This window comes from Gracilinanus agilis, chromosome 1, assembly GCF_016433145.1.
Source record: "Gracilinanus agilis isolate LMUSP501 chromosome 1, AgileGrace, whole genome shotgun sequence".
NCBI lineage: Eukaryota > Metazoa > Chordata > Mammalia > Didelphimorphia > Didelphidae > Gracilinanus > Gracilinanus agilis.
This window is the reverse complement of record NC_058130.1, coordinates 704191427-704206946: the sequence shown is the minus strand read 5'-3', so window position 1 is coordinate 704206946 and position 15520 is coordinate 704191427. Positions and strand designations below refer to the sequence as shown.

General features: G+C 39.6%; 1 protein-coding gene and 1 pseudogene across 1 annotated transcript in view; both read left to right on the top strand.

Annotated features, from left to right (window-relative positions):
• The first annotated feature begins 3882 nt into the window (after nucleotides 1–3882).
• On the top strand, nucleotides 3883–5013 carry LOC123256014 (annotated as a pseudogene).
• Nucleotides 5014–13469: 8456 nt separating this feature from the next.
• The window catches only part of LOC123256003 (tonsoku-like protein), a 10409-nt gene continuing 8358 nt past the window's right edge, over nucleotides 13470–15520 (top strand). The window contains exon 1 of the mRNA XM_044684702.1: nucleotides 13470–13568. Within this exon, the coding sequence (XP_044540637.1) occupies nucleotides 13470–13568 (99 nt within the window). The remainder of the gene's footprint in view (nucleotides 13569–15520) is intronic.

Sequence of the window (15520 nt, the reverse complement as noted above, 5' to 3'; positions counted from 1 at the left end):
GTGCCTGAAGTGAGGAAAACCTGTGTTTAAATCTGGTCTGAGACATATATTAGCTTTGTGATCTTGGACAACTCACTTATCCTCTGTTTATCTCATCTATAAAATGGAGAGAATAATAATGCCCACCTCTCAGAGTTGTTATGAGGATCAAATTAGATAATAATTATAAAGCACTTAGCACAATGTCTGACACACATATAAATGTTAAGTGTTATCATTATTATTGTTATTCAGGACCTAGCTGTAACCATGGAGTGGATCACTTCCTCAAAAGTAAATTAGATGTGAATGAGTGCTTAATGTCAAGATAAAAATCTGCAAAGAAGAGAATCTGAGGCACAAAAGTCTGAGCATAATCTATTTATTGGCAAGACTGGCAATTACCAATAAGAGATGTCAGTGGTTTCTCAGTGATCTAAGGTACACCTAAGAGCAGCTTTCCATACAGTTTGGTGGGTCACTAAGACTGTGGTTGATCTATAGAAGTAAGCCTGAGCTTACATTTTGCTCATTTCTAAGGGACATGTCGAGAATTATGGCAAAACACAGATTTAGTCTCTATTATTCTCCAGAAATACTCCAGAAATATCTTCAGACACTCCCTCACCCCATTCCCCTGTACCAGAGAGATTCTAAACTAGGGGGGAAAAAAAAACAAAACTTCTCATGGCCAGATTGAGTCATGTTATTGGTAGGTTAAGGTCCTGTTATTAGTCAATTCAGTGGAACACTGATATTCAATCAAAGCATGAAGGTCTGAGGTTGATCTAAACTACTGCCTGAAAGCTCCACTGAAAGGAGATGGAATTCTGTGAAAAGCTGAATGCCCTAGTAACAGTTCCTAAGGAATCAGTTGGGCTTGATAAAAACCAGGAAGTTGTTTAACTTTCTGGGACCTTAATGGTGTTTATTATTCAAGCACAAGCTTGATCTTGAAGTATTTGGATCAGCTAGGCTTTGTTCCTGTGTGGGGATGAGAGGACCATAGGAGGAAGGATGGTTGGGAGAAAGGAGAGAGGAAGGTAGAGGAAGGGAAAGGAAGGTAGCAGTGCCCTTTGGGGCTCAAATAAAAGATCAGATAGCAACTTAGGAATAGCTAGGTTTTGTTTAAATTAGAAAAGGGAAGGTCTAGGAAAAACTAGGAGGTAGATAGAAGGGGGAAAGGGCTCTAAGAGAGCTACTAGCCAAAAGCTCTGCAGGGCTCAGGGTAGAGGGCATCAGCCAGCCTCTGGGCTCAAGAGAGTGAAAAGGAGCCAAAACCCTCTCTCTTATACTTTCTCCAACACCTCCCACAAAGGAAGTGGGAGGTGGAGTGGGAAGTTGTAGCAGGGAGCTCTGGGAGATGTAGAAGAATAATTTTAAATGACATATTCCCTCCCCCCCTCAAACCCTCCCACCCCCGTGATCCTTTGGGAGACTAGTCTCCCCAATGGATCATAACAAACAAAAAGTAATTTGAAATGACACATTCCCAAGCTGACTTCGTTGACAAAGAGATAATGATTTTGTCCTTAAGGTAAGCTATCACCTTATGAGTAAAGGCTGTCAGAAAAGGAAACTGGGAGGAGGGAGAGAGGGAAGTAGGTGAACCCTATTAAGCTTATAACCTATAATAAGTACAATAAATTTATGGAGATATCTAAGTAGAAAGTTGACCTAGGTGCTGAGTCCAGGGGACTTTGAGAGTCTCCCCTGGCTGGGAAGCTGTTATAGATTTTGGATATTTTGATGATGAAATAATCTTGTTTAGTAATTAAGGCTCAGTTGCCTTATCAATAAAAAGGTGATTGATATAGCCAGCAAAGTAGTCTGAATCCTGCCTGCCTGCCTATACCAATCTACTGTCCTCCAGGGGCCCAGACAGTAGACAACTTCCTGCCTCCCTAACCCAGAGAAGAAGTGCCCCTGAGGGGTTTTGCTCCTCAATTTATACTCCTTTCCCAACTACCAGATTGGCGCATTGCCCGGGGCTGCCTTGCCAGGTTCTGTGTTCTAAAGGGGCAAACTCCTCTTTTGCACCTAAAAAATGGCTGACCATTTTCTATATATTAGTCATCTTCCATTCATCTTCTTTATCTCCCTCAAGAGTCTGATCTCAGGTTTCTGCATTCTTCTATCAAGTATCATACTATTAAGGCCTATATAAAATAGTTCTGAATCTAAGCCTTAGAAATTGGTTACACGGGGGCAGCTGGGTAGCTCAGTGGAGTGAGAGCCTGGCCTAGAGACAGGAGGTCCTAGGTTCAAACCCGGCATCAGCCACTTCCCAGCTATGTGACCCTGGGCAAGTCACTTGAGCCCCATTGCCCACCCTTACCAATCTTCCACCTATGAGACAATACACCGAAGTACAAGGGCTTAAAAAAAAAAAAGAAATTGGTTACAATGAGTCCTGCTGTGATTATCAAAACTCTTAATTATTCATCACTAATCAATTTCACATAATAAAATTAGAAAGATCTTAGGGGCTTCAAGAGACTTATAGGGAAGAACACTAATCCATATTGAGAGAAAAAGAACTATGGGAGTAGAAACACAGAAGAAAAACAAATGTCTTATCATTTGTTTATATGGACATATGATTAGGGTAAGGTTTTAAAAGATTGTTCTTATTGCAAAAATGAATAATATAGAAATGGGTATAAGTGAGGGAAGAAGGGAAAGAAAGAAAATGAATCATGGAAACATGGAAAATATTTTTTAAAAAGATAAATAAGTTCAACTTGTAAAATAAAATAAAAATAAAGAGTTCATGGGCTTTGGAGCAACTAGGGGGCACAGTGGATAGAATGACTGGAGTCAAGAAGACTCTTCTTGAGTTCAAATCAGACCTCAAAAAGTTACCAGCTGTGTGATCCTGGGCAAGTCATTTCACCCTGTTTTCCTTAGTTTCCTCATCTGCCAAATGAGCAAGAGAAGGAAATAGCAAACAAGTATCTTTTGCCAAGAAAACATCAAATGGGGTCAAGAAGAGTCAGACAGGACTGAACATTAAGACAGGAGGGGATTTGGATCAGTGGATGAAAACAGGAAGTATCTGTTTTGATTCTGCCTTCTAGACCTAGTGGAATTTAGTGATGAGGAATTAGAGAGAAAAGGAGTTTTCTCTCTTCTTTCTTGCTCCTCCCCACATTGTCAACCAAGATCACATTTGGAGTTCCCATTAGGAAGATCAATTAGGAAGGTCAGCATCCAGGAGAGATGGTAATGGTCTTCCCTTAACCCTACCTAACATTGGGGAGACACATCTCTGTGTCAGGTACTAGACAAAAGGCTTGATTGAACATAGTGCCTAGGACATCACAGGCTCTTTTTTTTTTTTTTTTTTTTTAACACTTCCCTTCTGTCTTAGAATCAATACGAAGTATTGGTCCCAAAGCAGAAAACTGATTAATTGGAGTTACATGCCTTACCCAGGATCACACAGCAAGAAAGTATCTGAGTTCAAATTTGAACCCACAACCTCTCATCTCCAGGCCTGGCTCTTTATGCACTGAACCACCTGCCCCATGGTAGGCTCTTAATAAAGGCTTCTTGACTGATTGCACCTTTGCAGCCCATCTAGCAGGAAGGTAGCTGGTGATTTCTGAGTCTGCATTCTGGAAGGCCTGAATTCAAATGTGGCTTCAGACTATTAAGCTGTATGACCCTAAATCGTTTAGCCTCTGTGCCTCACTTTCCTCAACAGTAAAATGGAAGAGAGAAGAACACCTATGTTGTACAGTTGTAATGATATTTGTAAAAAGTGCTTGGCACAGGGCCTGGCACATAGGATATAAATGCTTATTCCCATCTGCCTAACACCCCCTTCCCCACCTTACTAAGTGGTAAACTGGCTCAGTCACCAAAGTGTAGAGTCACAGAACCAGACCAATTAGCCTAATGGAAGAAGAAGTCGATAAAGATAAAGCCTTTATGTTTTCCCTCTCCTCTGTATTCAGTCTTGCCTCTTCTTACTTACAAGTAAACTGTGTAGCCTCCTCCACCAAGAATGATATGCACAGACTGCCATTTTGGGAAAAGAAATATTGGTATGGCATTAGGGTACCAGACAATATAATTCCCCTTTTTAAAATGCTTTTAAGCTAAGCCTTGCCCAGCTTTCAGCCCTCTTACATTGGCTTTCTGTTTCCAGTTCCACCATCTATCCCCTCTGTAAGGATGATGGAACAAGCCATATCCTTTGACATGGACTTCTTGGCTGGTGGCCCCCATCCAGAGAGTCAGACTATTATTGCAGGGACAGCATGCAAATAAACAACTTGCTGCAGATAAGCTGTACAAAGGCATTATGGACTGTATTGTCTGAATTCTAAAGGAACAAGAGATGTTTTCCTTCTGGTGGGGTAACTTAGCAAATGTCATCAGATATTTCCCCATCCAGGCCCATAACTTTGCCTTTAAGGATAAGTATAAGCAGGTGTTTTGGGAAGCAGTGGACAAACACACACATTTTGGGGGTATTTTGCTGGTAATCTTGCCTCTGGTGGTGCAGCCAGAGCCACTTCTCTCTGCTTTGTCTACCCTTTGGATTTTGCAAGAACTGATGCTGGGAAATCTGGCACTGAGAGAGAATTCAAAGGCCTGAGGGACTGCCTTGTGAAAATCACCAAGTATGATGGAATTCGGGGCTCATATCAAAGTTTTGTTGGTCCCTTGAAGGGTATTATTTTCTATGGAGCAGCCTACTTTGGAATTGATGATACAGCCAAAGGTATGCTTCTAGATCCTAAGAATATTCATCTTGTGATAAGTTGGATGATTGTACACAGAGTGACTGCTGTAGCAGGTGGAGTTTCCTATCCCTTTGATACAGTAAGGCGACAAATGATGATGCAGTCTGGGCACAAAGGAGCTGATACCTTGGACACTGACATAATCCATTGCTGGAGGAAGATTGCTAAAGATGAGGGGGGCAAAGCTTGCTTCAAGGGTGCCTGGTCCACTGATCTTAGAGGCATGGGTGGAGCTTTGGCACTTGTCCTGTATGAGGAATTGAAGAAAGTAATCTAAGTACATCCTATGTAAAAATGGAAACAGTGAATATAGATCATGTAGAATACTTACTCATACTTAGCATTTTGGACCATTGACCTTCAAGAAATGCCTGTTGTCTTTATCCAAGCCACATGTAATGTATAGAAATAGTCAGCCATTTTCTGTAGGTGTAGAAGGCAGTTTGCCCCTTTAGAACTCAGAACCTGGCAAAGCAGCCCTGGACATGTGTCAATCTGATAGTTAGGAAAGGAGTATAAATTGGGGTACACAGTCCCTTCAACCCCATTTCTTCTTGGGTTGGGAGGTAGGAGGGTTTCTATTGTCCAGGCCCTGGGAGAAGGGAGATTGTTGTAGGCAGGCAGCCAGGTAGGGTTTAAAGCTAAATTAGTAACTATATCAATCACCTTTGTATTGATAAAGCCACTGAGCTTTTATTATCAGACAAGATCATCTTATCAAACCATCAAGAATCAACAACAGCCTCTGACCCAGGGAGACTTAATAGTCTCTGGGCTCAGCATTGAACAGATTCCATGTTAATTTCAGAGTCAAAGTGAGACTCTGAAAGTCCCTTTGGACTCTGCACCTAGGACATCTTTATATTTAAATATTATCAGAACTTACTATACTTTAGGCAAGATTAATCAGGGTTCACCTACTTCCCCCTTTCCCATCTCCCAGTTTACCTTCCTGTCTAGTTATCCAAATAAACCCAGTTAATCTTCAAGCTTCTAATAGTCTTATTCAAGAGTTAAACAAGTTACCTTTTGAAGACAACATCCTTTAGATAATCAGTCAGATCATGATAACAACCTAGCTGATCAAATTACAACTAGATCAAGGGAGTGCTATACCCATAAACATTCTTAAGGTCCCAGGAAGTCAAGACCTACCTCCTAGTTACCTCTAAGCCAACAGATAGCAAGAAGCTGTTACTAGAGTTTGAGGTCAGACTTGAGAATTCTAACTTTCAGGGAAGCTTTGCCAGGCTGGTGTGGGAAGCAAACCTCTGCTCCCATATCTTAGCTAAACTACAGTGCTTCTCTGAATTTCTAAGTAGTAAGACCAGAGCCCCTCTTGTGTCCCCATAACACACATCATGTTTGTAGAGGAGCCAGGAAAAGCTCTTTAAAAAAGGGACTTATTTGCTGTGATCCATTAGTCACACATTGGAACTGATGATGATTCAGTTTATTGATTCTATTGGTTTTGGGGAAAATAACAGTTACTGTGGGTTCAAGGAGGCAGATCCTCCACATGACCTCCAAATGACTAAGTTGGAAAGTAGGTTAAATGCACTTTTACTAAAGCAAAAGCAAGAAAAAAAAAAGTGTAGTTTTAAAACTCCAGAATAGCTGGGCCATTCCTGCCCTGAAGAAAAATAAAATTATTCCTAGAAAGAGCATGTCAACTGATAACCCAGTGGATCAACTCACTATCCCAATAATTTCCTTGATACTCCCTTCCCTAGCCAGCACTTCCATATATAAATTATCTCCCCTTTTTAGAATATAACATCCTTGAAAGTAGGGACTTTATCAACTTTGTATCATATCCCCATGACTTAGCACAGTGTTGTCTTCACTTAACTAATGCTTTTTTCATCCATTCCTGATAAACATGGAATTTTCCATTCTACCCATCCTGTTTTCTGCCTCTTTAAAAACCACAACAACAATACACAGGCAGATGTGCCAAAGGTTCCAAAGTCATGAGGTGACAGGGAACCATATCACACTGCTGAAGATTTTTAAACAAGGAAAGGATAAACACTAACTATGGAAATAAGAGAAGAAAAAGAAATGGAAGGAATTAGAATAAGGAAGAAGAAAAAACTATCACTCTTCAGAGACAATATGATAGTATACTTAGAGAATCCTAGAGAATTAACTAAAATAACTTGAGTTAGTTTTGAGTTATTTGAGTTAAAATTAACTTGAGATAATTAACAACTTCTGCAAAGTTGCAGAATTTAAAAGAAACCCACATAAACTGTCAGCATTTCATTACAAATAAAGTCCAGCAGGAAGAAATAGAAATTTAAAAATTTTTAATTTATTACTGAAAACAATATAAAATACTTGTGAGTCTCCCTGCCAAGATAAACCCAGTAACTATATGAATACAAATACAAAATACTTCTCACAAATTTCACAACAATTTTCACAACTGGAGAAATATTAATTACTCGTAGATAGGCTGAGCCAGTATATTAAAAATGATAATTCTATGTAAATCACTTTATTTGGTGCCATAGCAATCAAATTACCAAGAAATTATTTTCATAAAATTCATCTGGATAAATAAAAGGTCAAGAATATCAAGGGAATTAATGGGAAAAGAAGTGAAAGAAGGTAGCTCATCAGTTCCAGACCTGAAACTGTATTACAAAGAGGTAATCATCAAAACAATCTGGTACTGGCTAAGAAATAGAATAGTGAATCATTGGAATAGATGAGGTACGCAAGACACAGAAATAAATGACTAGAATAATCTAGTGTTCCATAAAGACAAAGACCCAAGGTTCAGGGACAAGAACTTGCCATTTGACAAAAATTGCTAGGAAAATTAGAAAGCAGTTTGGCAACATAAGTTGGTATAGACCAACATTTCACAGAATGTATCAAGATAAGGTCAAATGGTTACATACTTTAGACATAAAGAATGATATCATAAGCCAATTAGGGGAACCCAGAATTGATAGATATTTTATAGATAAGGGAAGAATTTATAACCAAACAAGAGACAGAAAGCACTAAAGGATGTAAAATGGAAATTTTTGATAACATCAATTAAAAAGGTCTTTCTTAAAATAAGGCAGCCAATATTAGAAGGAAATTGTTGGACTATAAAATTCTGCATTCTCTTTGGCCCAGAAATAACATTATGAGATCTATGCCCCAGAGAGATCAAAGGAAAAGGAAAAGGACCCTATAACCTTATACAAAAATATTTATAGCAACTCTTTTTATGGTAATAACAAATTGGAAACTGTTGGGATACAAAAATGATTGTGATGGAATATTATTGTGCCCTACCAAATGATAGCAGAATACTTTCAGAAAAACCTGGAAATACTTACATGAACTGATGCAAATTGAAATGAGCAGAACCAGGAGAAAATTGTACACAGTAACAGCAATGCAGACCGAAGCATACTTTTTAAACTTTACATTTTTTGGTCTCCATTTTCTTTTGCAACATGGCTACCATAGAAATGTGTTACATGACTACATGTATATATAATCTATTATTAAATAGCTTGTCTTCTTAAGGAAGGAGGTGGGCAGGGAAGGTAAGAGAGAATTTCAAATTCCAATATTTAAAAATGATTATTAAAATTTTTACATGTAATTAAGAAATGAAATGAAATGAAAATCAAACATTTAATAAAAAGAGGGAAAAGAGAAAGTCAGAATTGTGTTTTAGGAATATCAGTTAAGTAGTGGAAGATTAGTTGCTTGGTTTCTTATTGTTTTTAATACTTGAAGAGAGCCAAAATGATATTATTATGTCAGGGTGAAAGTACAGTATGTTTGATTGTAGCTGATGAGATCAAAACAAACTTGGAAGGTGCTACCACAGGTCAGCACAAATGACCCTTGTGAACATTTGGGGCGGAGATGCCCCTAACTTTGTGCCTCTCCCGTTGCTTTTGAGCTCTGGCGACTCTACTTTGCTCATAGAGCACAGCACCTTCTTTGTTTCCCCTGCCTACACTATGCTGAACAGTCCTCAGTGCCTCCTGTGTCTCACACTTGAGCAATAGAGGTTCTCTTCTTCTCTTTGGCTATCAATGCTTTGTCAGAATTGAAACGACTTCATTTGAAGCTCCCCTGGCAAAACCCCCTTCATCACAGCCAGCATGTGTCTTTTGAATCACAAGACCAGGCAATAGGAGTGGTGTTTAGGGGATAGGAGTTGCCACAATAGTTTAAACTGCTGAGATGTGACCTTTCTCTGGAAAGTGGGTGACAGGCATAGTTATGATGTGGGAGAAACATACTCAAATTGGTGGCAGGGTCTCGCCCCAAGAATGGAAAAATGGGAAACTCAAACTCTATTCAGTGCAGAAGTAAGAGAATTTGATTTGAAGAAGAGGTAATGCATGGTGGTGGACTAGCAGTTGGAATAGTCTGGGAGCTAACCAAGTAGCCTCTGGGCCAATGGATAAGCCCAGGGCCTGGGAGAATAGCCTCTGGAACTTGATAGCATGGAATAGTAGCTCTGCCAGAGGGTGGCAGCAGCTTCCTCTGAGGAGTGGCTCTAACCCAGCCTGTGGATCAGGGTTGGCCTATTTGTTGGGTTCTGATAGCTCAGCATCTCCTTTTCCTAACTCAGGTGGAGGTAGTTTTGGGAGCTTGTTGCCATGGGGAATAAGGAATGTGCTCACAAGATTGGGGGATTCCTCTGAAATGCCAGAGTCCCCAGGGAGCAGGTTCCATGTTCCTCCATTGTCCACCTTGTCATCATTTGTCAGGGAGAGGTCTTGATGGCCTTTCAGAGTGGGAACATGGGGAGGGGATACGGCACGCTGGAGGGCCACTCTAGGTATTAATTATTCCTAAGAACAATATAAGCAATTAAAAAAACAGAGAAGGTGCAAAGCTGATGCCTAGCATAAAATGTTGCCAATCCAGTACATAGAGTGGATTGAACAGTTGAACAGTCTACAATTCATGCTTGACTAATGCTGAAACTACAGGTTTTGCAGGTGATGTTTAACTAGCGCCAACTAGTGAGAAATGCAAGATTTCAGAGGATGAGGGTCTCATTCCTATGACTAGCCCACACTGCCCACTGGCAGCCCACATCAGTTACAAAGATGAAGGTAATTACAAGACAAAACTGGACTTTGGGGTCAGTTTCTCTGGGATGTGGATGGTGGGTGAAGTTTACAAGGGGAAGAACCCTGTAAGGGTTTATTAAATGTAGTTTGATTATCTCAGCAAAATAGAATTGATATCATTATTTTAAGCCCTTACCTCCATCTTTGAATCAGTACTGTGTATTGGTTCTAAAGCAGAAGAGGAGGAAGGGCCATGAGGCTTCTGGTCTCCCAGAGTGCAGTTGTGTCCCCCATATATACAGATAAGCCTTTGGCCTTGTTCTTCAGTTAAAATGTGGGGCTGTTGCAACCCCAAAAGAATAGGGGTTCAGCCTAGTAAATTCTCACACAGGGAAGGTAAATGACTTACCCATGATCACAGACAATAAAGCACTGACTATGAAGCAGAGTAGGCAAAGAGATGGGCAATGGATTATAGAATTTGGGGAACAACTAGTGATCTAGTTGGGCAAGAAAATAAAGTGAATTGAAGTTGAAAAAGCACATCAAAGATTTCAGAGATCCTTGGATGCCCAGATAAGGAATAAGTGTCAGAAGTGGCATTTTATGGAAATCAAAACAACTCTGAGGTAGCACCTCACACCAGCAGATTGGCCAATATGACAGTAAAGGAAAATAATAATTGTTGAAGGGGTTGTGGCAAAATTGGGACACTAATACACTGCTGGTGGAGTTTTGAATTGATCCAACCTTTATGGAGGTCAATTTGAAATTATGCCCAAAGCGCTTTAAAAGACTGCCTGCTCTTTGATCCCATATCACTGCTGGGTTTGTAACCCAAAGAGACAATAGGGGAAAATATGTGTACAAAAATACTTATAGCTGTGCTCTTTGTGGTGGCAAAAAATTGGAAAATGAGGGGGTGTCCATCAATTGGGGAGTGGCTAAACAAATTGTAGTATCTGATGGTGATGGAATACTATTCTGCTGAAAGGAATGATGAATTGGGGGAATTCCATGTGAACTGGAAAGTCCTCCAAGAATTGATGCAGAATAAAAAGAACAGAACCAGGAGAACATTGTACAGAGACTGATACATTGTGGCAAAATTGAATTTAATAGACTTTTTTACTAGCAGCAATTCTAGTGAAAAAAACCCAGGACAATCCAAAGGAACTCGTGAGAAAAAATGCTATCCTCATCCAGAGAAAGAACCCTGGAAGCAGAAATGCAGAAGATCACATGGTTCAATCAGTATATAATAGGGAATTTTTACTTTAAATGATCATTCTATTGCAAATAATAATATGGTAATAGGTTTTGAACTATGATACATGTAACATCCAGCGGAATTGCTCATCAGCTCAGGGAGAAGGGAGGAAAGAGGAGAGGAAAAGAATATGAATCATGTAACCATGGAAAAATACCCTTAATTAATTAATTAATTAAATTTGTAAGAAGAATTATTAACAGAATGATTTCAGAAAGAGCAGAAAAGATCTGATACAGAGTGAAATAAGAAGAAATTAGAAATAAGATAAATAAGAAATTACACACAGAAACTACAATAATGTGGAACAATCAAATATGATAGACTTTGCTACTAATAGCAATATATTGATCCAGAACAATTCTGAGGGACTTATAAAATATAATGCTATCCACCTCCAGAGAAAGAATTGTTGGAGTAGGAATGTAGATGAAAACATATTTATTTATCACTTGTTTATTTCAGTATACATTTTGAGGTTTTGATTTTATAAGATTATATTGTAAGGGTTACATTTGGAGTTTTGACAAAATAAGAGAGCAGTTTTTAATAATTTAAGTTTTAATGAGAATATAGTAGTTGTAAATTAATATTATCCCTTTAAGCCAGAGAAAAGAAAACTTCTAGCAGCTTTAAACAATGAATGATTTAGTTTAATTAAAATAGAGATAGTAAAAGAATATAGTAAAATGAATATAGTAAAGGAAATATGGGAAAGATGTAGAGAAAGAAACTTTCCTAATGTGTATACTAATTATCCTATAACTACCTATAACTGCCTATAACTACTACCTAAAACTGCCTAAAATTACCGCTAATAACAACCACCCCACAAAGTTCCAGCCCAATCCAGCCCTATCAAAACCAACCCAATCAGTGTTTAATCCAACCCCAATTAGGTCTGTCAACGAAGACCAGCCACCTCCTAACCCAGAAAAGGTCAAAAAGCTCTCTAAAGGCTAAAGCAAAAAAGCCCTCTCAGTAAGCTCAGGCCTGCCTTAATATTCCAGCAACTAAAAGTCAACCACCAACTCATGCCTAGCAGTCAACTTCCCTGCAACTGCTAGCCCTAACTGTCAGCAACTGACCTCCAGAACTGCCAGCCCCAACTCCTTTTATAACCTCTTCCTACCTCACTTCCTGTCTCTGAGGTCCCTCCTTCCTGTCTCTGTCGTTTCTTCTTCCTATTTCTATGGTTTCTACTTCTGCTGCAGCACTGGAGATAGAAATACAAATAAGGAACAATCCCAACTCTGGGAGCTTATATCTGAACAGGGAGAGAACAAGAAACTATATAAGTATATACATATATCTGAACAGGGAGAGAACAAGAAACTATATAAGTATATACAGAATAAATATAGTCAGAATAAATACAAGGGAGGCAGGGAGGACATGAGCAATTGGTAGTATCAGGAAAAACTTCAGATGGAAAAAGGTAGGGCTTGAGGGAGGCAGCCAGTGCAAAGTCTGTCTGTCTAAATTTTAAATTATTACTTTTCTAAAGTAGAGAGGGATACTTGGACAGGAAATGTTACTTCTGTATCACCAGAGCAGTTTGCTAAGAGGTTGCATGACCACATAGTATCATTGCATATAGATCTGTAAGGGCCATTAGTGATCATCTCGTACACACCCATCATTTGACAGAGGAAGAAGCAATCTTTGATCAAGTAAACTACTCAAGGTCATCCAGGTAGTAAATAACAAAACTGGGTCTCAGACTTAAGTCCTTTGATTGCAGATTCATTGTTTAGGCCAGAGGTGTCAAACACATGGCAGGCAACACTCCTCAGTGTAGTCTGGACCAGATTAATGTATAATTGGAAAAGAATTAACAAAGTAAATAAAAATTCAATAGGACATAGATAATGTTAGTGTTTTACTGACACCTGTGATTTAGCTGACTGTACCATGTGTTTTCCCCTACTCCCTAGATAACATAACTTAGATAAGGTATATTGAAGAGGAGGTCAGAGATCTCTGTGTGTGAGGTTGGATGAAATGACACTTTCCTAGCTCAGGTTTGCTTAAAAGCAGGGCACATCTGCATCTGATTATGAATTTTGAGAATGACCAGTTCCTTGAATGTGGTACATGATTTCCCCAGAACAGTTCTCTAGAGGAAGTAGGCTAGAAGTGAGAGAACTTCATTTGAGCCTTGAGAATTCCCCATGGGATTTTGGAGTGGGGAAGAGGGGATAGACACAGGTTGGGGAGTCATTTCAAGAATAACAGTGTGCCTATGTAAAACCCAGTGGAATTGCTCGTTGGCCATGGGAGGGGGATGGGAGGAGAGGAAGGAAAGAACGCGAATCATGTAACCATGGAAAAATATTCTCAGTTAATTAATTAGTTAAAGATTTGTAAATCATGAAAAAAAGGTTATAAAAAATTTAAAAACTTCAGAGCATGCCTCGCCATGTCTTAGCTTGGCTGGAGCTTGGCTCAGTGATGATCAACAGGAACAACTTGGGATTCATGGAGCCTAAGATCAGATACCTGACTCAGGTATGCAGTAGAACCTTTTGGGATAGGGGAGGAGAAAACAGGCAGGGCAGAAACTAGCAAAATCATAAGGATACCTTTGCTTTTGTTTTCCAAGATGAAGGCCTTTCCTTGTATCACCAACACTTAGTACAGTGCCTATCACATAGTACTCACTCCAATAAGGCTTGTTGACTTGCTGAGTCATTAGGACAGAAAAGAAAAAAAGGATTCAGAAAAAAAAAAGCTCTCTTTATCTGAGTTTGAAAAGGTGAGCATTGGAAACCCTATGAAAAACAAAGACAGTGTTACTATACCTTGAGTCTGTCATATTTTTGTAGGGTGTGAATGATGGGATTCTAAAACTTGAAAATTAAAATGCTGAGGAGAATTTTACATATTAAAATTTTGTCACATCTCCACACAAAAATGAGCAGTTATGATTTCCCTGTTCTCCCAAGAAGTCTTGAGGTCTTGGCACTCGTGAGAGGAGAGTAACTAGGAATGAGGGAAAGGTAGAAGAGAACAAGATTTGATTAAGTATCTGTCGATGTGGAATCTAGAGACCACAAACTTGTGGCCTAATGAGATCTGATGAACCCCAAGTTTTAGGAATAGCTTGTAAGTTGGAGACCCCCAAAGTTTGTGATCTGTTCCCAGTGATTCTTTTGCCTTAGAAGGTTCTCCCATTGTACCACATCCCCCTTTCAGGGATGGAACTCAGGACCTTCAGCTTACAAGACTAACATGCTGCCTACTGCACTAAAGAGTCACCTAGCTTTTACTCTAGGGTCCATTATTCAGTCTGCAACTGCTAGCCTGAGATTCCCTTCTGGGTGGGTTCTCCTGGGAACTGGGAACAGATCACAAGCTTTGGGGGTCTCCAACTTACAAGCTATTCCTAAAACTTGGGGTTCATCAAATCTCACTGGCCATAAGTTTGTGGTCTCTAGATTCCACATCGACATATCTCCTATGTGCCAGACACTGTGCTAAGATGAAGCTGTCTACCGACTCCACGAAGATTCCTAGTGGGTTGGACACTCAGAAAGGGGAACCAAGGACTGAGTGAAAATGGGTTACCGGTTAAGGACTAATGGAAAGAGAACATAAGGCGAGAACAAAGACACGCAGACACAGAAAGTTTTGTCATAAGGTAGACAGACAGCAAGTAAGCTCTGGTGGTCAAGAGCTTCATGGTTAGGAGCTCTGATGGTTAGGAGCTTCTCTGCCAACTCATTTCTTGTCACCTTTATTGGGGTTACAACAGTATGGGGGGAAGGGGAGAGCTCAGTGGCTTGATACATTAACATTATGAGGTAATCATCATAAAATGCAAACTGCCAAAACCAAAAACAATAGGTAGAGCTAAGGGATCCAGAGTGGATATGGCCTAAGGCATCTACTGATGTTTGATACCTATGTTAATTGATCTTTGCAGGAAAAGTAAGGAGACTGAGATAACTGACCAGTCTTCTGGGGTGTAGCCTTAGGGAAGGGCTAGGGATTTGGCTGGGTAGATGTTCAATTTGACTCAAGATTGCAGAGATCAATCATTAGCAGTATAAGAGTTAAGTTTTTGAATACTTCTTAAAATAATATCACAATTAATGTATACCTGGATTGCTACATAAGCACTTAACAAACATTTGATCCTATGAGGAAAGGCTTAAACTCAAAGGGGATCCACATACATATACCTCAACCTAAAAACTCTCCTAGATTTTCTTCTCTTTGTTTTCCAGCTCTATAGGCTCTCCCAGATTTCCAAGGCTGAGATTCTTGTTGACCCAACTGTTTCAGACTGTTCTGATTCCTTTTCCATAATGTTTTATGACTCCCAAGTTCAAGTGCTCCTGGCAATCTGTTGTCTTTCAGAATCCTACATGCCAGCTCTACCCACAGAGGTGGCTTTGCCTGAGGAGCCTGGAGTTCCATATTTCTGAGGTCCTGGTCCAATGGTAGATAGTGGTCAG